Source organism: Carya illinoinensis, chromosome 5 (genome assembly GCF_018687715.1).
Source record: "Carya illinoinensis cultivar Pawnee chromosome 5, C.illinoinensisPawnee_v1, whole genome shotgun sequence".
Taxonomy (NCBI): domain Eukaryota; kingdom Viridiplantae; phylum Streptophyta; class Magnoliopsida; order Fagales; family Juglandaceae; genus Carya; species Carya illinoinensis.
The window spans coordinates 45588691-45611624 of record NC_056756.1 but is presented as its reverse complement, the minus strand read 5'-3'; the positions used below and the strand labels follow the sequence as shown (position 1 = coordinate 45611624).

Genomic DNA, 22934 nt, shown 5'->3' with positions numbered 1-22934 from the left:
GGGCTTGACAGAACTTGCAATTGACAGAAGCCTTCTCGACGGAAATTTGCTAGCCGGATTTTGTGTTAATTTTTTTGGCATCTCGTACTTCGAATTTGGATTTTTGCTGGTTTGCTGGACCTCTGTTTCGTGCATTTGGGTATGTGTAAATAGTTTTGCATTTAATTTCAATGGATTTGTTTACTTTTTGTTTCGTGCATTTGGGTACTTCGAGTTTTTTTTTTTGTTTTTGTTCTTTTCATATTTTTTTAATATATTTAAATATTTAAACAAAATATATATATCAATATACGTAAAATTACTTTTTTAATCATTAAATAAAAATAATTAAAGACATAAATAGTTAAAATAAAGGAATAAACTCAAAGAATATATTAATATTTTTCATTCTTTTAAGCAGACGCATCCAGTTTATTGAGTAGAAATACTATAAATATAAATAAGTTTTATATAAATAAATTTATAAATTAACGTAAATTAATGTAATACGTTATATGTAATACGCTATGTCCTTATGTTTCCGCTCTTTATAATCGATGATCAAGATGAAGTGAGTGTGGGAGTTTTCTACAGTCAGTCTAGACAAGCAAGCAGCAGCACATACTTTCATGTTGCGACTTTTAGTCGTAGTTTAATAATCTATTTATCAGATTATTCAAAACTACTTCAAGCGACATTTTTCTTAGTAAAAAATGGATGGAGTCAATTTTGACACAAGATGCTCTTTTTTATTTTAACTAGTATTACATTTTGTTTGTATTAAGATGTTTGTTGGAGACTTCCACTCAACCGAAACTTGTATCATATATCATTTAGTTTTTATCAATCAACAACTTGCTTAAAAAAAAAAACAAAAAAAAAAAAACAAAAAAAGCCGCAATGGTTGACTTTAATAATGGAATTATTTTTTGTTGGAATACCTATCAGCAACACGAATGGCCATACGTATCAGCAATTTGATGCAATAATTACAGACTTCAATATTGAAGGAGAGTCTTTACCTAAAAAATAGGACTAGACTGTAAACGAAAGCCGCAACGGTTGACTTTAAGAGTAGAATTATAGGTTTTCTTTTCTTTTGACTTTAGGCATCCCTCCATTTTGAGATGGAATTCGGATCTTTTAAATGACATTCTGCCTGTAGCCTTCTGGGTGTATCGCGGGAAAGAACAAGCGAGGTTGTGTTAGCGGTTTTATGTCGGCTGGGTTTGATTTGGTTCTGATCGGGGCTCTGTTGAAGGTCAGGAGCCTTTTCTCTGTTGCTACTTTTTCTGCGTTGTTTGCTCTCTTCTGCTGCTGCTGCATACTTCTCTGCTTTTTCGGGCAGAGGTTGAATCTGGTGCGCTGTTCCGTTTCGATGCGATTGAGGCAAAAAATGCTCGACTTCTGTGTTTGGTTTACTCCTGTTTGGTACTCTTTTGTCCACTTGGGTTGGATGGCAGTGGGATTCTGAGAAGAATATAGTAAGAATTTTCATAGATAAACTTTTACAAGATTTAATCTGGTTTTTGCAGTTGAAGATGGAGAAAATAATCGGAACGATGGATGAGAGAGGGGGGGAATACAGAAGCAGTTGTCGACGAGGTAATTGAAGGTATGGCCGTCGCAGTTGTAGGTGAACCTTTTGTTGGGCAGCTGGTCTGATGCGGTGCCTGATTTAGGGTTTTTTTTTTCCTTCTGCAAAGTCCTATTTAGGGTTTTGTTTTTATTTATTTATTTATTTATCTTGGTTGGGCAGCTGGGGTATGTAAAGAGGAAAAGTGGGAGGAGAGATAATACTAAGGCGGTGGATTGCCCTGAGTAGAACACACTGGGAAGACGAAAAAGTTAGTAGAAGACGCAGGAGATGAAAAAGTTAAAGCGGTCTTCCAGAAATTGAAGGCGGCGGTGGAACATGGAGGGATGAAACGGTGATTTTGATATGCATGTAGGGGCAAAATGGAAAGCATAATGTCAAAACAAAAAAACACCCTTTCATGAGAAGATTGACGGCTTCTATATAATATAGAATGAATGATATATATGTATATATAATTGTCACCTAAACCAACTGCCAATTTTGTTTTCCCACATGATCAAAAGAAATATATATTTTTTCCCACAAGCATTCCAATAGGAGGACCACTGGCTGAGGCTCGAACATGAACTCTGACAAAATGTTGAAGATTTTGATTTTAGTCTTTCTATTCTTCTTCCCATTTTGCAGTTCCACTGTAACCTTAACACAAAACCAATCCATCAAAGACGGCCAAACTTTGATATCCAAAGAAAAGAACTTCTCCATTGGCTTCTTCAGCCCAGCCAACTCCAGCTATCGTTATCTTGGTATTTGGTTCGCCAAAGTGACAGAACTGACTGTGGTTTGGGTTGCAAACAGGAACGATCCTTTCAATGATTCCTCGGGAGTTCTCTCGATCAAGCAGGATGGCAATCTTGTTCTTCATGACGGCTTTAACCGTTCTCTCTGGTCTACAAATGTTTCAGTTCAAGGGCAAGCCTCCACTGCAGCTCAGCTCCGGGATTCAGGAAACCTAGTACTGGTCCAGGAAAACAAGAAAACGGTGTTATGGCAAAGCTTTGACTATCCGACAGACACTTTGCTGCCCAACATGTCGATTGGTTTGAATCGGAGAACCGGGCTCGACAGATTCTTAACATCTTGGAAGTCCCGAGATGACCCCGGAACTGGGGACTGTATCTATAAGCTAAATCTTAATGAGGTGCCACAGTTCTTCTTTTACAAGGGTTCGATACCATATTGGCGGTCTGGACCGTGGCCATGGAGGTCCTCATCCAATTATAAGACCACTTACATCAACAATGGAGATGAGATAGCTTACCAATACTTCTTCGATGACCCCGCAATCATCGCAAGAATAGTGGTAGACAACTCCGGATTGTTCCAGCTATTAGTATGGAATGATGGTGAACATCGATGGAAGGAGTACTGGTCTGCACCCACATATCAGTGTCACAAGTATGGACAGTGTGGCGCATACAGTGTTTGTAAACCCAACGATGTTGAATTCGAATGTTCATGTCTCCCAGGGTATGAACCAAAGTCTCCGAGGCAATGGTATCTCAGAGAAGGTTCTGAGGGTTGTGTAAGAAAGAAGTCAGGTTTGTCGATGTGTGGGAATGGAGAAGGGTTTGTGAAGGTGGAGCGTGTCAAGGCTCCGTTTTCGTCTGTCGCAGGTCAGATGTATTTGAGTATTATGAGCTATGAAGGGTGCGAGCAAGCTTGCTTGAGGAATTGTTCTTGCACAGCTTTTACAAGCTTGAATGATGGGAACGAAACTAATTGCTTGCAATGGTTTGGAGAGTTCATGGATATTCAAGTGCATGATGTTGAGGGGTACCAAAGTCTAAATGTTCGTGTGGATGCGGCAGATTTAGGTATGCTTCTTTCTTTCGCAAGGGAAATGTTATTTTTCATCTTTAATTTTGTTATAATTTAAGTAACTTTTTATCTAAGTGGTTGACCTATGAAACCATTTAAGATGTGTTAATTAACTAGTATAATTAAGGACGATAAAATCAAGATGGAAAAAGCAGCAGTACTTATCTTATTTCCTTCTTTTTCCTTTCAGCCAATAATACAAGGAAGTCCGGAGGTTTTCTTGGGAATAAGGGGAGGCTGGCTTTAGTAGTGATGTCCATTGCTGTGCCATTGTTGCCAGTAATTTTACTAGCCCATATATGGCTAAGGAAGAAGAAGAGGAAGAAAACGAGAGGTAAATAAAATCAGTTGCATGGTATTTGTTCACATATATGTGTGTGTGTGTGTTCCAATAAGTGGTAACAAAAGTTCTCATATGTCAGGAGTCATTTAGGTTAGTTTTCCACATGATGAAAGGTGCTTAAATGCTCTATTAATTCCAATTTGTATTAAACTATTTCTCCCATTAGGTTTTAGGACAGTGAAGAGAAAATTGCACAATCAGTCAGTAAATTTTACTGATACCAAAGGCTCTTTGGAGGGAAATGAGCTCGAGGACAGTAATACCAACTTTGATCTACCCATTTTCGATCTAAGCTGCATAGTTGCTGCCACAGACAATTTTTCTCCAGCCAATAAACTTGGGCAAGGTGGTTTTGGCCCTGTTTTTAAGGTATATATGGTGACAACTCATGATTGCTATCTTGCAAGTTTTTTTGTATTTCAAGTTCCTTAATATTCTATAACAATGAGGGTGTGAAGGGTTTAAATGGAACTGAAGGAGCAGATTGACTAATCATGTCAGGGTCAATTACCCAATGGACAACACATAGCTGTAAAAAGGCTATCCAAGAGTTCAGGACAAGGGATAGAAGAATTAAAAAATGAAGTTCAGTTGATTGCGAAACTTCAACACAGAAATCTTGTCAAAATGTTGGGCTGTTGCATTCAGGGGGAAGAAAAAATGCTGATTTACGAGTACATGTCCAACAAAAGCTTGGACTTCTTTATTTTTGGTATGTCTTGTTTCTAAAAATTTATTCCCTCCATATATATATGTATATGTTCTTTTGTTGTCTATATATATAGAACCACATACAAATCACTATTGAAATCACCATTTTGAGTGTTACTGCAACAAAATTGTTACAGATCCTACAAGAAGCTCAACCCTGAATTGGAGCAAACGCTTTGAAATAATCATTGGGATCGCTCGTGGGATTTTGTATCTTCATCACGACTCGAGGTTGAGAATTATCCACAGGGATCTTAAAACAAGCAATATTCTACTTGATGATGAGATGAACCCCAAAATTTCAGATTTTGGTGTGGCTCGCATACTCAATGGGGACCAAATTGAAGACAGGACAAACAGAGTTGTCGGAACATAGTGAGTATCATATGCAAACTATTCCCACACTTAAAACTACACTAATTTTTAAGCACTACGAAAATCTTAAGGTTACCTTTTATACTGTTCAGATGCAATGACGTTAAGATTAACTTTGACACAATTCTTGTGCAGTGGTTATATGTCACCAGAGTATGCAGTATTTGGAAAATTTTCGACAAAATCAGATGTCTTTAGTTTTGGTGTAATATTATTGGAGATCGTAAGTGGCAAGAAGAATAGTGGTTCTTATACGGTGCACCCTTCCCTTACTTTGATAGGGCATGTAAGTAACTAAAAATAACAATATTTACCACTTATATCCTCGGATTTAGATCCCTTAGCATTCTTATTCAAACTCAAAGTCTTCAAGCATGGGAGAGATATACACGTAAAATAAGTCTTACAACATTTATTATTGTCCGAGTGAATTTTTTGGACAATATTATGTACTCGATAAATGTTGTAGGGTCTACTTTGGATTTATTTCTCTCTCTCTCTCACTCTTGATCCTAGAGTTTATCGGGGATCTAAATCCTTTATAATACAACCTTTTATTCATAATGTTACGAACCACACAGGTCTGGGAACTATGGAGAGAAGATAGAGCCTTGGACATAGTTGATTCATCGATAAATGAGTCATATGTTCCCCATGAAGCCTTGAGAAGCATTCAAATTGGGCTGTTTTGTGTGCAAGAAGATGTTAGAGATCGACCAGATATGCTGGAAGTTCTGCTTATGTTGGGTACTGATGCAATCACTCTTCCTTCTCCCAAACAACCCGCTTTCATTTTCAGAACAACTTCCGATGATTTAAAATCAGTTTCAAAAGGATCTTGTTCTGTAAATGAGGTGACATTAACCAAAGCTGAAGCTCGCTAATTAATTAGGTGGCTGCATTCAAATTGTTTCATTAATTTTAGGACTAGTACTTGGCATTTTACTGTTTTTGGTGCTAATGAAAAGCTTCACTATATATATTTTTTTTTTCTGTTTTCTTTTTCTCAGTTTGCTAATACTGCAGATATTGTTACTTGTATTCTGATATGACTTAGTAGATGAGGTGTTAATATTTTATAGTTGGAAGAACCCTGACTTTGTCGTCCATCGAAAGATTCAATCAAATCTTGAAACTTACCTGCTCCCCAGCAACCCTAAAGTATTTATTTTAAGCCAAGTTATTGACTTTTCAAGGCTGAACTTCAAAGGGGGAGCCGAGTTTTGAGCAGGTGCCCCAAACTTGTCGCCTTAACATTACATCCCATAGCCATTGGCAAACAATCATCCCATGTACATGAACTTGACATGAGTTATTGTACATGTCTTCTTCCTTGAATAAAATTTTCTATAAAGTTGTCAAAGGCAGGGGTCATTATCACAAATGAAGCACAAGTACGTGTAGTAATTGCCTACTGTTACATATATATATGCATATTGATCAAATACATGCAAATTCCCGTCTTCTTTTGCACCTTTTTACTTGAAAGTCAATCAACAAACAAGGACGCTAGCTGTTGGATCTTAATATATATAGTGATTCTCTATATGTTGGTCAGAGTCTTGATCTCGTGCAAGGGAGATAGTATTTTTGAAAGAAAGGATGAAATGCCAAAAAACTTGTTTAATTAATCTAGAATCATTGCATTCTTTACTTTTTATTTATTTATTTATTTTTACCCCAAAATTAGAACCATTGCATTCTTTGTTTTATAGACGTAATGATGGGAAATGGTGCCCGTTCACAATAGGCACAAACAGCCCTGGGAGGTTCTTGGTGTGATCATCCATCATGATATTCTTTCCCCCTAGGGGCGCTAGAATTTCCGAGTATCAAATTTTGACATTCGTGTCTTTATTTTGTAAGCAGCTTGGAAATTTCGAGGCATGCATCCTAGTCACTTTTAGAAGTAGTTCATCCCCCATCTTTCTTGGTTTTGTCAAATTTGTAGAAACTTAGATGGTCTTTGTTAATGTGAAATGTTGAAATATTCCCCAGCCAGAGCAGCCCAAATATGGGATATGAAGCTGCAGTCGTGGAGGTACTGTAGCTTATGGTTTGTTAGGGGGGATGGAGAAGCTGGTATCCGCACCTGTTTGGATGGTGAGATTATGAGAGGAGATAATCTGTGATTAGTAGTGAAATGATTTGAACTGAAATGTTTTATGGGGTTTTGAAAAAAGGAGAGAAAAAAAATTGAATAAAAATATTATAAAGTTAAAATATTGTTAGAATATAATTTTTTAATATAATTTTTATTTTGGGATAAGAAAAAGTTAATTTTTTTTGTGTTTTATTCGAAAGTTTGGAAAAGTTATAATGATTAGGTAATGATTAGATGAGAAAATTGAAAATTTGAAATTAAAAATATTTGTGTTTGTAATATTTGAATATTGAAATAAGATGAGAATGATATGAGATCAAATGAGATACTTTTACCATCCAAACTAAGCCTTAAGTGTTTGTATCTGAATTTTGGATAAAAATAAAGATGCTGCACAAAAGAAATCTAACAGGAAAATTAAGCCAAAGTACTACATTAATCTCAAAATCATAACCACATAGCTAATCAGCTAATAAAGGACGTTATCCGAGAACTTTAAATATCTTTGTGATGTCTCTATTTTATTAGAGATCATTTAAAAAGGGCAAAATATTGTTGCAAGCATAATTGTGCACTAATCTGTGCACCAATGTGATGTGATTGGTCAAAAAGTAGATTTTATTGAAAACAGTGTTAATTTAAATTTTAAGTATGAATGAATCAGTATTAGTACACAGATTAGTACGCGACTGTATTTGTATATAGCAAAACTCTTAAAAAAGAGTCATGCTACGCAATCTGTTTATAATAGAATGAAAAATGGTCCAAATAGATCGATGTGAGTTAAGAGTTAGACATTCAAGCATGCAGCATACGTTCACCTCCGACTCTATTGAAGTAGATGCAGGTCGATCGCCAAGATAAGGCATAAGAAAGTACAATGGACCTGCCTTTAAATTTATATATGTTAGTGAAATTACACAATAATGTAATGAAAATTACAATAAAGTTAAAATTGAAACGAAATCAGTTTGGACTGAGACACGAAAATTTCACTTTCTTTAAGAAGATTCAAGCTCTTTGCAATGTACAAAGTCTCAAATTTACCAGTACAGCAGAACTCTTCTTGACTTGACTTCTTTAGGATATAACAGTCTAATTGATTGTCGTATAGCCCGAACCAACTCTGCTCAAGTGGTTGAGCCTAAAACTTCACTCAAAAATACTTCTCTATTGTCTGAAAAATATCTAGAAAATATACACACAATTTTCCTTTCTCTTTTTCTCAAAATGAACAACACACTACTTACGTCCAACAGAGAAATAACATCACTCTCTTAATTCGAAAATATACTCTGAACGCCAACCTCAATTTATTTGGTAACTGTGCAATGAATGAAACAACCAATAGAAGTGAAGTTTACGTTTTCCTCTGGAAAAGACGAAATAAGAAAAAACCGAATTTATAGGACCATTAACTAAGAGCCGGTAAGAAATTAACTGATAAAATTAGAGAGAAAAAACATTCAAACGTAATAAAAAAATAATAAAAAATAATATTTTTAAACTCAAATAATAAAAAAATTTCAATTTTTATAAAATTAAATTACATGATTACGTTAGTTGATTGAATTTATTTTTTTTTTAAATTATACTAAAATGTCATATTCTGAAATTTTTAATTTAAATTCAAAGAGTAAAAAAAAAAATCTGAATGATAAAACAATAATAAAGAAAGTATAAGAACTCAATATGACATACAATAATGGTTGAAGTTTTAATCAAGATGTTACTATTTTCTTTTAAAAATTTTTTAAAAAAAAAGATGATGAATTTTATTATTATTATTATTATTTTTAAAAACGAGGTCAAAGCCTCTTATTATAAATAGCCTCACTGAGGCGGATGAACAACCGTTTTTCAAGAACAATATAAGGAATCTCTAATTTAACCATGCGAACTAAACTTCGAAATTTGTTTTGCACATAATTTTCCTCTAGAAAATCTACAATCTATTATTTTGCCCCTTTTTTAGCTACAAAATCCGTAACTATATTAACTTCTCTAAAATTGTGTTGAACTCAAGCCTGGAGCAAACTAACAAGCATCTTTACTTCCTCACAGAAATCTCATAAATACCAATATTTGCAAATACCTGAAGCCTACCATCCAACCACTATAGTAGAGTCGGACTTCACCGAAAAATCCCTCAACACAAGCGAAAGACACAGCCGTAACCCATCCAGTAAAGCACGACACTCCACAATTGTGTTTGTCGCTTGGCCATAAAAATGAGCAAGTCTGGCCAAGACTCTTTCCTGTGAATCCCGAATAACACCTACACCACCCGACATCCCTGGATTACAACAAGACCCACCATTCACATTCAACTTTAACATACCTATATCTGGTGCCGTCCATTTTATCAACCTTGGCACTTTCTTACACACTAGCATAATGGGACAATTTAAATCCTGCATCACTCGTAAATCTTGAGCTTCCATTTTTCTGAAATGCCGCAATCTACTAGTAACCTCCATTAAAGATAATGAATGACATTACTTATATTAAGGCCTCGTTTGAGATGAGTTGAGTAATTAGTAAATAGTAGTGAAATAATTTATGAATAGAAGTGAAATTGTTTGTATTAAGATAATTTATTGAGTTTTGGAAAATAAGAGAGAAAAAGTTGAATAAAAATTCTTATAAAGTTAGAATATTGTTATAATATAATTTTTGTTTTAGAATATGAAAAAGTTATATTATTTTTTATGTTTTGTTTTGAAGTTTAGGAAAATTGTAATGATTAGGTAATAATTAGATAAAAAAAAAGTTGAAGATTTGAAATTGAAAAGCGTTTATGTTTGAGTGATGTTTGGGAACGAAATTATGAGAAATTTTGATATGAGATAAAATGAGATATATTCTCAAACGAGGCCTGAGACTTTTGATTATGCCACTCAATTAATAGCCATGATATTACTATCATTGCAAAGATGGCTGATTCAGCCAATTTAACATGGCAAAACATTTGACAACAGAGTCGAGACACATATAACATTGCAGATTGTTTTGCCAAAAAGGTGGTACAATTTATGCAAAACCATTTTGATTTTCCTTATATGGTTAGCGGCCGTTCAAGGAAGGAGAAGGGGAAGGTCTTGCTTATATATAAACATGTCGTGAAAAATTTTTCGAGTAATGTTACATACAATCGTGAAGTACATAAGTACCGCACAATTGTTTTGAAAAAGATGGAAGTTCACTGTTAAAAAATAAATTTTTTTGTGGATCCCGTATTTACTCATTTTTTCCATAGAAATTATACGATACTTGCACATTCTTCTACTGCAAATATCATTTCTCTTATTCTTACGTGGCATAGGGATCATATTTCAATGTCTTAATCTTTGGGACATTTTATAGTTTATTAATTAATGAATTTTTTTTTTTTAATTTTTCTGGTCACTCATTCTGTTCTCTAATTTCCTACAAACAGTAGGACCAACAAATGCAAATCAAACAAACTAGAGTTTAATGTTAAGTTATGAAAAACATAATGAACTCCCTTAAATGCTAGAGCCAACACCATTTACATGGAAAAAAAAAAAAAAAAAAAAATCTGTATACAAACTGGTATGGATAACACAGTTAATAAAATGTTTACATGACATAATTTGATTTAAAAGAGAAATTTTAAAATTTGAATATTATAAATCAAATCTTTCAATATAAGTAATATGGAGAGTGTGCTACATAACAATTTGCAAATCAAAGAAGTTGCTAAGTATAATTGGTTTATCATTTATTTACGACAATAAATGCAGGAGTGTCGTAAATGCAGGAGATAGTAAAACTATACAACTGTGATTTTCTGTTGACCTTGAATCACATGAACTTGTACACAAATATGATTTATTCACACTCATATTAAGACAACTTATTTTCATTCCCACAACTTCCATACTTATTGTAATTTCCTCTGTTTTACTGGTCCCCTTGGAATCTTGGTAAGAACCTTGGAATCAAACTTCCTGTACAAACTCTTCACGTCTTGTCTGCCTTTGGTAGCAAGATAATCCACCTCCCTTTCATATTTCTCGTACAAAACAGGTAGTATTTGCATGCAGAGGAAGACTTCACAACAACCAAGAGAAACACATAACCGGCCGTTATACAAGGCTCAAACAATAAGGAAAACATAAAACATATGTAAGAGATTAAGGTCTAGAAATGTTACCAAGGTATAGAAGATTCAAAGAGCTGAAATAGGCTCCAATAACTGACAATATCCAAAGACAAGCGATTGCCTGTATTTTCAAGGACTCAATTACAAACTGTCAACTTCAGATAATAGTGATCTTTCAATTGGAGTTATGCAGGGAACACAGATTTACATACCACAAAGAAGCCTTTCAAATCTTTCCCAGTTGAAATCTCAAAGAATTTGAACAAGAACCAATTAAATTTTGCGAAGTAGAATCTGCATGTAGATTCTGAAAGGCTAAAATCATGGATATTGGGTGGTCGCCTGAGATAGCATAAACATTGTAATTAATATAGCATAAGCCAAAACAAGTTAAGGATGCTATTTCTAGACAAGGAATCTCAAACTTGGGAACTGATCATTTCAGTGATTACCAATCGATCAGTACTCCTGCAACCTTAGACCAGACGAAAATAAGAGTCATTGCGGTGATCATTATGTGACACAGAAAAGTAATGAACTGGTACTCCACAACCTCAAAAAGTAACCATATCGATGTCAACCCAATCAGGATTGCAGTGGATAATTTCTTGTTCTTCCACAGAAGTATGTCAGCAACTGCAAAATCAACCCGACTTGATGAGAAGCACACAATCTTCCATGCATGAAGCAGTTTATAGTAATATATATTTCCCTTGGAATATGGATCGAGCAACAAGGTAAAGATTACCTTTTCCTCCTCCAAGGTTGTCATGCATGGTTCTTCCGTGACCAAACACTCCAAGCCATGATTGCGTTTGATATTCTGAATGAGATGAGAAGCTGGTTTTTGCCATGACAATATGTTCGATCTTACTATATATGAATATGCATGCTTGAATTATTTCTCGAAACTGTAGCCTCTCAAGCTCTATTGAGAGCATATATATATATATATATACGTGTATGTAATATAGAAGGTATGTTGTGGTTCTAAGCTTTGTAGCTAAGAAACTCATCACAAGAAAGGTATGGCTTTGACATGGGCAGGAAGCTTGATGCACATGATCGATGCCCTATTCAAAATCCTACATATATATAGTTGATGTTCATTTTCGTACAAGGAATCCAACGAAGATTGTTGAAATCTCTCGTGAACATCGAGAGGCTATCAGAATATTCTACATCTAGCAAAAATGGAACAACGTACAGTTGAGGTTGTTGAAAAGGTTATTTGTATTATATGAAATACGCTTCATTCAATAACAATACACACATGTTCAGTATTGAAACATACACCAAGGTTAGAAATTAAATAACACAAGAGGTACCAATTAAAGTGCATGGATATATTGTCAACAAAGTACTTAATTTTTTAATACTAGTTGTCCTAAATTATCTAAAACTTTAACTACTTGATATAAAATCTTTTTTTCCCTCAAATTACAGTGAAAAAGCATTAAGTGAGCGCGCTACTTTTTCTTTTCCTTTTATATATTTATATATATATATATTTAATTTTTTGGCATGAGCCATTGGCTTGTCCAGTTAATGGATCAATCATATTAGTCACAGGTAAGCACGGTTAGATCATCGCTTTCTTAGATAACTCATGCTTTAGTAGTCATTACTGACATGCTAATGGAACGCGTGTAAAAGCCTCTCTCTCTTTATTCGTTCCCTCATGTTGGTTTGCTTTCTTAACAAATCTTCGACCTCTAACCAATGAGAAGTTGGACTGTCGATCGAAGTGATTACATGTTGCTTTTTGGTGATCTTGAGCTGCCATGCTAGAATCCCTAAACTTTATTTTGGATTTAAAATATGACAGAAATATATACTTAAAATTAAGATAGATAATTGTCGACACAATCTGCAAACTCAACATGAAGTTTAATAGGTTAGGTTAAGAGTTTTAACGACTTGTTTAATTAAATATGTTGAGTTAAGATTGAGAGATCTGATCCATTTAAGCAAATGAGTTGGATTAAGGGTTGATTCAAATACGACATTATAAACCTGGCTTGACTGATCAAGGTTTCCTATAATTCTTGATCTATAAAACTTAGTTGTATTTATTTCTCTCTCACTTAGGGCCCTTAAGTTCGGGGAAAAACTTGAGGGACCTTCACAACATTTTTTGTTGCCTGTATAAATATTTCGGGTAATATTAAATAAGTAATAAATGTTATAAGGTCAATTTCATATGTCTATCTCTCTCCCACTTAAGACTCTCAAGTTTAGGAAAGAATTTGAAGGGATCTTGATCTATTAAGAAAAATGACTTGAATTCAGCCTTTTTTGGTACGTCCTATTTTTTATAAATAGTCTTGCACCAAGCTTACACTCTAAAGTTTGCATATAGCATTACTTTTTTGTTAAACCATCACTTAACTCAAAAGTTTAAAATTAATAGAAAAAGGTAGGTTTAATTATTAAAATCATTTCTTAACAATCTACTTCAATTGTAAGCAAACCAGACCTCACTCTCAATAAAACATGTGAAATGTTTTATTAAATGAGAGTAAAGAGCAGAATTAAAGTTTAAACTCAGGACTTCTATTGTAATACCATGTGAAACTGCCATTTGTTCAAAAAACTTAAACTAATAAAAAAGGTAAATTGAATTATTTAAACCTTACCTTAAATGTATTACAATATGATCATTGGTATAGTTTTTTTCGGAATAATATTAATAAACGTTTATCTTCCACTTTCATGGTGGGTGGTGATGATAGCTAGCGTCCAGGAATACACATATAAAGTGCTCACATTGGAAGGAAAACAAAACGCGATGTATCATGCCAAGTGAAAGGGAATAAGTGGGAATATTTGGTTGAATTGAGAAAAATATGTTCACTCTCCATATTTCTCGAACAAGTATCTCAAATGGAAAAGTCATAGACTCATATGGCATATATATATACATATATAACTGAATCTCAAGCTCCCTTAAATAAGAATAATAAGGAACTTGTGGAAATGTACAGTTAATTGGGAGCCAAGACTTTCATAAACAGAGATATATAATTGGCTGATCTTCCTCCACATTTTAATGAAGATTAACAAAGGTTAAAGTCTTATCCCATCACAACGCCGAAAGGCATTTAGAACCGCTGTAGAACAACTTCACACCACTTTGTGTCGTTTAAACTTTCAGATCAGTTGGTATTAAAGAAAATTATGGTAATTTGGACTTTCTTCTTATAATTGTAATGAGTTTCAAGCCAGATATAATGCTAACATACCAACTTGTAAATAACAAAATCGTTTTATTCATGCTATAATACAAATGCTATATATATGGTTGTTTTTTCATTCGAGATCACTTGGATTTTAATTGACGGTTATATGGTAAAGTTTCTTAAAAATGCATTCAGTACTTGAAGTTAACGGATTACTCACACCATAAGGATATTTAAATCACAGCTGCTAACCCCTATGGTCCCTATTCTAAACTAAGCACAATCAATTGTTAATGAGAGTGGCGTGGTATATGCCCATTTACTTTGGCAAATTTCATAATTAGGCGCACCATACATTCACAAATCCATGATAAGGCGCACCTACTTTAGTGCTGCTATTGGCATCCATGAAATATTTCACCATCATAATCTTAAATTTTTCATAGAACACCATCTCTTGTTGGTTTTTTTTTTTTTTTTAGTTACTTTACTGCAACTCTTCACCTATAAATCATGAAGATAGCCACACCCAACTGCAGCCACATCTTAAATTCTTCCTCCCTTTCTTTCACAGTGAGTGGGTGAAGATGGAGATGAAGATGAATATGATAGGTGTTGCATTCTGTATGGTGCTTGTTCTTCTTCTCTCTGGGATGACTCAAGTGTCTATAGCCATCACCTGCGACCCACTCGAGCTGAGTGCATGTGCAGGTGCCATTACTTCCTCGACTGCACCCTCAGCTACGTGCTGCAATAAATTAAAGGAACAAAGGTCTTGCCTTTGCCAGTATGTGAAGGACCCAAACCTCCAAAAACTTGTCAATTCTCCCAATGCCAGGAATGTGGGTGACATTTGTGGCACCCCATTCCCCAGATGCTAGGCTTCCTTGTTATTGTTCTGGAAAACTGTTACATATTTTTCCCAACAAAAGAATTAAGGTCTTTTTGGCTGAACTTCCTTGGCATTAAGTGGGTTGGTGTGTCTTCAGTACAATAGAAGGGGTTCTTGTTAGTACTGGAAAAGTCACGGTAATCGTTGAAATGGTTTTTGTCTTGTATGTCTCGTTTTCTATGGAGCTTTCTGTATTTTGTGTCTTTAGTGGAATTTTAGTATAACTAAGGCCAAGGCTATGTTTTCTCCTTGTAGTTGGGACCCAGATTGGACTTTCCTGGTACCGGTAGAATGTCACTTTCATGCGTCAGGTCACTCTCACGATCACTTGAGGCATAGAAAGCAAAGACCAGACCATGTCTGAAGAGTGATCCAAGTTATGCCATTGAGGGCCTTTTTTTTTTTTTTTTTTAATGAAATGCTTCATTTTCTTCATTTCTGATATCAGAACTTGTTAAGCAAATAAAAAAAGACCGAAGATAAATATAAAAGATAGACATGCTGTATGAGGATGAGTTGCTGATCGACTACAAAAGTAGCACATATTTCGATATCAGTAGTTCGACTTATTGGAAGTTGGCTTATGTATAATATTATATTATGGCCTATTATAGTTTTAATATTGTCTAGAAATCTATTATAATATCTCCAATCTAAAATATCTAGATAGAAATTTCGGTTATTAGTAGATGTGATAGTTAGAAGTCACAAATTACCAAGTAGTTGAAAATTGTGGTTGGTAGTAGGGAAGTTCTGGGTAAGAACCATCCTGTAAAGTCGATATAAAGGGTGAAGTCTGATCATTTTGGGGAACCAAATTTAGAGAGCCATAGAAAACGATGATGTTTGATGAGAAAGCTACAATTATAACCTCGATTCAGTCATTTGGAATATAACATCAGTGTCATTCCAGTCAAAAGTGAGACTTAAACTGTACCGCAGCATAATGCTTTGATGAGGACATTGGGTATGATGAGTGAGACTTGAACACCCCACATCTATGGGAGGGTGGTGAATAAAAGTTTGGTGTATGGAATCCCTTGTAAGCTTTAGTTGTAACATTGATGAATTTTTGGGACTATAAATCCAGATATAGCTTGAACTTTCCTTAAATTATTTCATATGACTAAAATAAAACTTATGCCTCCAAGGGCAGTGCTGTAAAAAATCGTCATTTCATAAAAATCATGCCTACAATTGACACCATGATTATTTTCCTCCAACAAATGTTTCATGCCAATGCTGTTAGCAATATGCGATACCATCCCACAGCAAGGCCAGAGAGAAAGCAGCACTCGAAGAGGGAGGGATAACAAAAACAAGAACAGGTATAATTCAAACTTCCCAGAAAAGGTCTGAAAATACAATTCCAACTATTAACAAACACAACACCAGATTCTAACTTCTACCATTACAAACATATATCTGTCTTTAGCTCGTTAAGGTAGCATTTGAAGTTTTATCTATGATCCATTTTGTTCCTCAACAAAAAGTCATCAAAATTGTGGAAAATGAGGCACTAAGAAAGCAATTAGACCTTCGGATATTCATTGTTTTGTTGCTGCTGCTGAGGTGGGTAACTAGTATGGGTCATGCCAAGGCCATCGTTCTGATGCTTCTCCCATCCACCGGTATCAGCTCTTGAGTGAGACCAGTAGTAAAGGGTTGAACCCAGCAGAGACAACAACGTTAGTGCTGCTCCTGCAGCAAAAACGCCTTTGCGGAGGGTGGCGCATGACAAGTCATTTGCTTTAAAATATCCTCGATACTTGGTGTGGTATGCATTCCTTGCTGACCCGGCCAATAAGCACGCCTCAGCACCCAAAAAGCTAATCCTAATTTAATTGTTTAACACAATGGTAAGCAGAAACATTAGACTTTGTACCATCATTGATATGCCCAAGTCCACAATCAGATAGCAATAAATCAGGAGGATTAAGAAAAGATCTCCCTAACATCAGGTGCAACCTACGCTTAAATCCTTGTGGTTTGAAGACCAACTAGTCTTAAAACTCCTCGAATTATATGATTTCCCACACCCATATTGCTCTCTTCACCTGTTGTTAGTGGGCTCGGCCAAAAACACAACAGAGCTTACAATTTTCACTGTACATATCGAAGCATGAAAGCACGCGTTCTAAATGAAGCCCGAGGGATAGAAGGAATTGAGAAGTAGATATAAGTTGTCTAAGAATTTGAGAAGTCCAAAAAGCTATTGAAAAAGACAATAGAACAAGTGGTTATACATATAATTCAAGTATGCATCCAAAACAAACCACTATCCTATTTGATTTACTTTCTACGAGAGAAAGAGTAAAGTAGAGAGTTGCATTATTCGATCTTGTTTTGGTATATGCAAAGATGTTAGCAGGACACGTTGTTCCATTTCTGGAAAAAGGATGTTGTTCAGATGAGTGGGCTTATTATATTATTGAGCTCACTTAATGTATATTTCTCTTCTAGTTTAGACCAGAGAAATTTGAAGAAGAAATTGAGATGATACCATTGCTGAGTTCCGTTACGCTAAAACTCTCGGAGCACTTTAAGAAATTGGACAAAATTTTTCCTTTTACCCTTTCTGGCCATAATTTGAAACATCAATTATGGTTTCTTACTTGGTAAAGTTCCCAGATTTGGCAGTACTCGTCGGTGAGAGCAATAATAGGATGGGACCCGACTCAAGTTAGCACATGATGAAATGGTCCCGACCGTCCGATGAAACCAATAAAAGGGAAAAGGCTGGTAAAAGAAGATATTAGAGAGTAAATTTACCAGGAGAGGATGAAGAAGAAGACGGCGCAAGTGGTGGAGCTGCCAGTGACAAGGCCTTTGCCGAAGCAGAGACACCTGGTGACGCCGTTAACCACCGCTTGGCTTAACAGCAACAGCCCGAACGCCGCCAAGCCGTACACCGTCGACGCGTCCGATTTGTACACGCAGTACGTCCTCTCGTCGTACTCATCAGGCTTCACCACAGCCTAGGGAAATAGAAATAGAGACAGACGGAGAGACTAAGCTGAGCTTGAAAAACACAGATCCAGAGAGAGAGAGAGAGAGAGAGTTACAGAGCTACGACGTCGTTCGGCGCCGATGGCGAGGACGAAAGCTATGAGATGCAGGGAGATGATGATGGCCAAGATGGACACGGAGACCGCCATTATCGCTACGTCTGTGTCACTCACTCAAGTCTTTAGTTTCAGCACTGTTTCGGAGTTTTCTCTCACTTATTATCTTCCTGCCATAGAAATGTGATTCTGTTGCTGCTTTTGATACTTTTTGTTTGGACTCAATAATATCTCCTCTTTCAATGAGAACGCGCCATGATTTGCTTTTGCTGGTACTGGACCTGTTTTTCGGGGATGCTTTTTTGGATGCTTGTTACATGGGACCCCACCCTTTTTGTCGCGCCTCGCGGATCACAGATTACCACCGAAGAGTTGTTGTGGTCATGTCCTAGCCGTTGGGTGGCTCTACAGTCACGTTTGGTATTTTCCGTGAGTTAATTTTGTGTGTTTTGTTTTTAAAAATTATATATATTTTAATACTTTTAATTTTTTAAATAATTATAATATTATTAAAAAATCAGATATATTAGTAAAAAATTAATTTTTTATATAAATTTTATATTTATTCATTTTAAAAAAAATATGATACTTGAACATTTTATAATTATAAATATTATTTTTCTTATCTCCATAAGACTATGTTTAAATATTAAAATAATCTCAATTTTATTAATGAAATTCAATATTTTTTTAATGCATCTTAATTTATTTTCTACATTTAAATATATATTTTAATTTATTTATATTTAAATATATGTCAATAAAATTTATAAAATATTATTATTTATATATCAATTCAAATAGTCTGACTCACCTAAACGTCCCAACAGCCTAAGATTAATTATGGGTGAGTGTGGTGGTGGGACCTTGGTTTTGACAACGTTTGAGTGGCGTGGGCATATAGCTGGAACACGGCTGTTTTGTCCCTGCTGTCTTGCAATCAGAACGTGTAGCCTATATGTACAAGTTACGTAGAGAATGTAATCCAACTCAGCAAAGGATGGATTGGGTTCGTGGGTCTGGGGCCCCCATCCATTAGTGCGGGTTTTGTATTACAGTTCACCATGAAAGTAGGCTCCACTTTAGGGCGATAATATGTCACACGATTCATTAATTTAATACAAATACAATACGATAATAGCGAATTAGAATTTAACTTTAATAGGTTCGGATCAAAACGGATTGACCCGTTAAGACACGATTGCTTAACGGGTTGATAACGGATTAATCCGTTTTAACCCGTTATAACTCGTTATGACACGTTAAGAAAGTTAAAGTTACAATTATACTCTTATATCTAAAAATAAAATTGTTAGAATTTCAATTTCGATATTTTTATTATTTAGATTTTAGTTTTGTACTTATAATTAGTTTTATAAATTTTATAGATATTGTAATTTTAACATTTATATAAAATTATGTTAAATTTAATCAGATTAAAAATGTTAATTTCAAGTCTATTCAACCTATTTATATAAAGAGTTTAAAATAAGTTGTATTGTGTCGTATTAACCTACTTTATAATATTTTCTTAATTTATTTGTTTATTTATAAAAAAAATATATTTCGTAATATTTATTAATGGGTCAAAACGGGTTGACACGACACGACCCGTTATGTTAACGGGTCGTATTAGGGTTTAAGATTTTGACACGATAAGTTTAACGGGTCAGATTAGGATTGACCTATATAATCCGTTAACACGATTTGACACGACACGAATACGATCCGTTAACACGATTTGACACCTCTACTCCACTCCATATTTTAAGATGTGTTAGGAGAAATAAGAAGGTTGTCCAGCCCAGCCCAGGTCGCAGAAAAGCATTCCAGATTTTTACAGGCTCTCTCACTTCATTCGCGACATGTATTCATTCTCCTGTCACCATTACCTAGTACCTACCATAGATTTCTAAAAGATCCTTTAAAAATTTTATAAACAGTAGTTTAATTATTTGTGAATAAAAATAAAATCATTTAAATTATTAAAATATTTTATTGAATTTTTTTTAAAAGAGAAAATATTAAATAAAAATATTATAAAATTAAAATATTATTTGAATAAAATATTTTAATATTATTATTGTTTTAAAGTTTAAAAAAATTGTATTGATTTTTGTATTATGTTTTGAAATTGGTAAAAGTTATAATAATTATATGAAAATATTGAAAATTTAAAATTAAAAAATGTTTTATATTTTTGTGATATTTAGGAAGGAAATTGAGAGAACTTTTGAGAACTTATCATCTCATCTCATTTATCAAACATACCGTAAGTCAATATTATTATACTTATATTAAGATTTTTTATAATCTTTCAACTTAATTACCGATTAACCGATACATCGTCAATATGATAGAACTTAATTTATAAGTGAAGTTTAAAATTTTGAATATTTATTTATTTTAATCCGATATGCAAATAGTTCAGAATGTGTGACATTCATGTACCAGCTTACGAATAAAATTTTAGTTTTTAATAATTTGAAATGGAAGTTTTGTCATATATACTACTTAAGTCTTATATTGTACTCCTAACATTAATGGTACCCAAGTATGATGCTTGATGTTATTCACAACATTGAATGTGGCCAACCACTTTTAAATAAAATGACTAAATTAATGATGATTTATTGTTAATCCTTCTCCTTAATAAGTTATAATAACATACCATGATTCAATTAATTATTAGTTGTATCAACTCTAGCAAGGATGTCGATCGCAACCATGTGTACGTAACCAATCATGGAGCTCTACTTGATATATAAGCTAGGGCCTGTTAGAGAATGATATTGTACAATAGAGACAAGCCATTTGAAAAAATGCCTTTATGGGTGACTATCATTCTAAATCTGAAAATACAGAGTATTTTTCCTACCTTCAGTAGTACATAGTGTTGTATGCTATTTATAGAGGAGAGAACAATCCAATGGATTTTTACAGAAAATTCTAGATGTTTCTACAATCATTTTCTACCAATTTCAGAGTCATTCTCACACGGTTTTGACCTTGCATTCTGTTGAGAATTCTGTTGAGGTGAGCTGGCAGGACATGAGTGCAGCGGACTGGTATGAGGTAGTGCAGCACGTTCTGGTGCGCTATTATCCCCCCGCGATACAAGCTGGAACATCTTGATGGTGAGGCATGATTGGAGAAGAGAAAACCGAGCAGATGAGAGTGGCTTAGTGAGAACATCAGCAATTTGATCTTTACTGTGAAGGAACTTGACCATAAGTGATTTTGCAGCAACGCGATCACGAATAAAATGATAGTCCAAGTCAACATGTTTAATACGTGAGTGCATAACAGGATTGACAGATAAGTAAGTAACACCAAGATTATCACAAAATAGAGTAGGAATATTAGAAATAATAATTCCTAATTCTGTTAACAGAGATTGTAACCAAAGAATTTCACATGTGGTGTTTGCCACGGACTTATATTCTGCCTCAGTTGAGGATCTTGCAATAGTAGGTTGTTTTTTTGAACCCCAGGAAATTAAGTGAGAACCAAGATAAATGCAAAAACCCCCAGTAGATTTTCTGTCATTCGGGCAACCAACCCAATCCGCATCCAAAAAGGCAATGATTTGAAGAGAAGATGTAGGAGAGAAATATAGACCAAAGGAAGAGGTTAGACGAAGGTAGCGAAGAATACGTTTCACAGCTTGCCAGTGATGAAGACGAGGACAGTGCATATATTGACAAACTTTGTTAACAGCAAATGAAATGTCAAGTCGTGTAAAAGAAATGTATTGGAGACTTCCAACCACACTACGATACAGTTGTGGGTCCTCAAAAGAGGGACCATCAACTGCAGTAAGTTTGGTGGAGGTAGCCATAGGAGTTGACACTGGTTTGGAATGATGCATATTTGTACGATGTAAGAGATCAGAGATAAATCGTTGCTGAGAAAGAAAGAGACCAGAATTATGTCTACAAACCTCAATACCAAGAAAATAATGTAACATGCCTAGATCTTTAACTGGAAATGAGTGGCGCAGAGCAACAATAAAATCATTTATCAGAGACGTATGAGAGGCTGTTACAATAATATCATCAACGTAAACTAAGACAAACACAGATGCAAAGGCAGTAGAGAGTATAAATAGAGAAGAATCTGAAATTGAAGCATGAAATCCTAAATCTAGTAACCGAGAACTCAACTTAGCAAACCAAGCCCTAGGGGCTTGTTTCAAACCATAGATGAATTTTCTGAGTTTACAAATAAAATGAGGATAGTCAGGATTCACAAACCCAGTCGGTTGATGCATATAAACATCCTCTTCGAGATCCCCATGCAAGAAAGCGTTCTGAACGTCCAATTGATGAAGAGGCCATTTCCGTATCACTGCAAGAAAGAGAATTAAACAAATTGTAACTGGTTTAACTACTGGACTAAAAGTCTCAGAATAATCAAACCTGATTTGCTGATGAAATCCCTTAGCAACTAGTCGAGCTTTTCGACGTTCTAAGGTACCATCCGCGTGACGTTTCGTTTTGAGAACCCATTTTGAACCGAGTATGTTCAGATGAGGAGAGGGAGGGACTAAATCCCAGGTGTGATTTCGAAGTAGAGCTTCGAACTCAGTGGCCATGGCTTCACGCCAGATCGGATACTGGGAGGCTATAGTATAAGACGATGGTTCTTCAGGAATGGGAGTAGATTCAGAAAGAGAGGTTGAGTGCTTGGGAGGAGGCCAAAGGATGGTGTCATTCGTGCGTTTTAGAGGC

The 22934-nt window shown here is 34.9% G+C and overlaps 3 protein-coding genes across 13 annotated transcripts; 1 reads left to right on the top strand and 2 right to left on the bottom strand.

Annotated features, from left to right (window-relative positions):
- The first annotated feature begins 972 nt into the window (after nucleotides 1–972).
- LOC122311820 (G-type lectin S-receptor-like serine/threonine-protein kinase At1g11410) lies at nucleotides 973–5920 on the top strand. Of its 11 annotated transcripts, none has more exons than XM_043126535.1 (9): nucleotides 973–1594; nucleotides 1739–1910; nucleotides 2378–3396; nucleotides 3591–3734; nucleotides 3910–4112; nucleotides 4245–4455; nucleotides 4592–4829; nucleotides 4965–5115; nucleotides 5411–5920. In XM_043126535.1, exons 2-9 carry the CDS (start codon nucleotides 1903–1905, stop codon nucleotides 5711–5713), a joined length of 2277 nt encoding a protein of 758 aa, XP_042982469.1. In that variant the 5' UTR covers nucleotides 973–1594; nucleotides 1739–1902; the 3' UTR covers nucleotides 5714–5920. The 11 variants fall into 11 exon arrangements, with proteins under 11 accessions (XP_042982469.1, XP_042982470.1, XP_042982467.1 ...); XM_043126536.1 differs by having other exon boundaries at nucleotides 1739–1927; XM_043126533.1 differs by having other exon boundaries at nucleotides 975–1240; nucleotides 1515–1584; nucleotides 1739–3396.
- Nucleotides 5921–10581: 4661 nt separating this feature from the next.
- LOC122311607 (reticulon-like protein B14) lies at nucleotides 10582–11971 on the bottom strand. Its single transcript, XM_043126213.1, has 5 exons — nucleotides 11811–11971; nucleotides 11515–11698; nucleotides 11275–11404; nucleotides 11114–11183; nucleotides 10582–11010 (listed from the first exon to the last, which is right to left on the bottom strand). Exons 1-5 carry the CDS (start codon nucleotides 11914–11916, stop codon nucleotides 10841–10843), a joined length of 660 nt encoding a protein of 219 aa, XP_042982147.1. The 5' UTR covers nucleotides 11917–11971; the 3' UTR covers nucleotides 10582–10840.
- Nucleotides 11972–16446: 4475 nt separating this feature from the next.
- LOC122311414 lies at nucleotides 16447–18451 on the bottom strand. Its single transcript, XM_043125964.1, has 3 exons — nucleotides 18202–18451; nucleotides 17909–18114; nucleotides 16447–16971 (listed from the first exon to the last, which is right to left on the bottom strand). Exons 1-3 carry the CDS (start codon nucleotides 18292–18294, stop codon nucleotides 16668–16670), a joined length of 603 nt encoding a protein of 200 aa, XP_042981898.1. The 5' UTR covers nucleotides 18295–18451; the 3' UTR covers nucleotides 16447–16667.
- Nucleotides 18452–22934: the final 4483 nt, after the last annotated feature.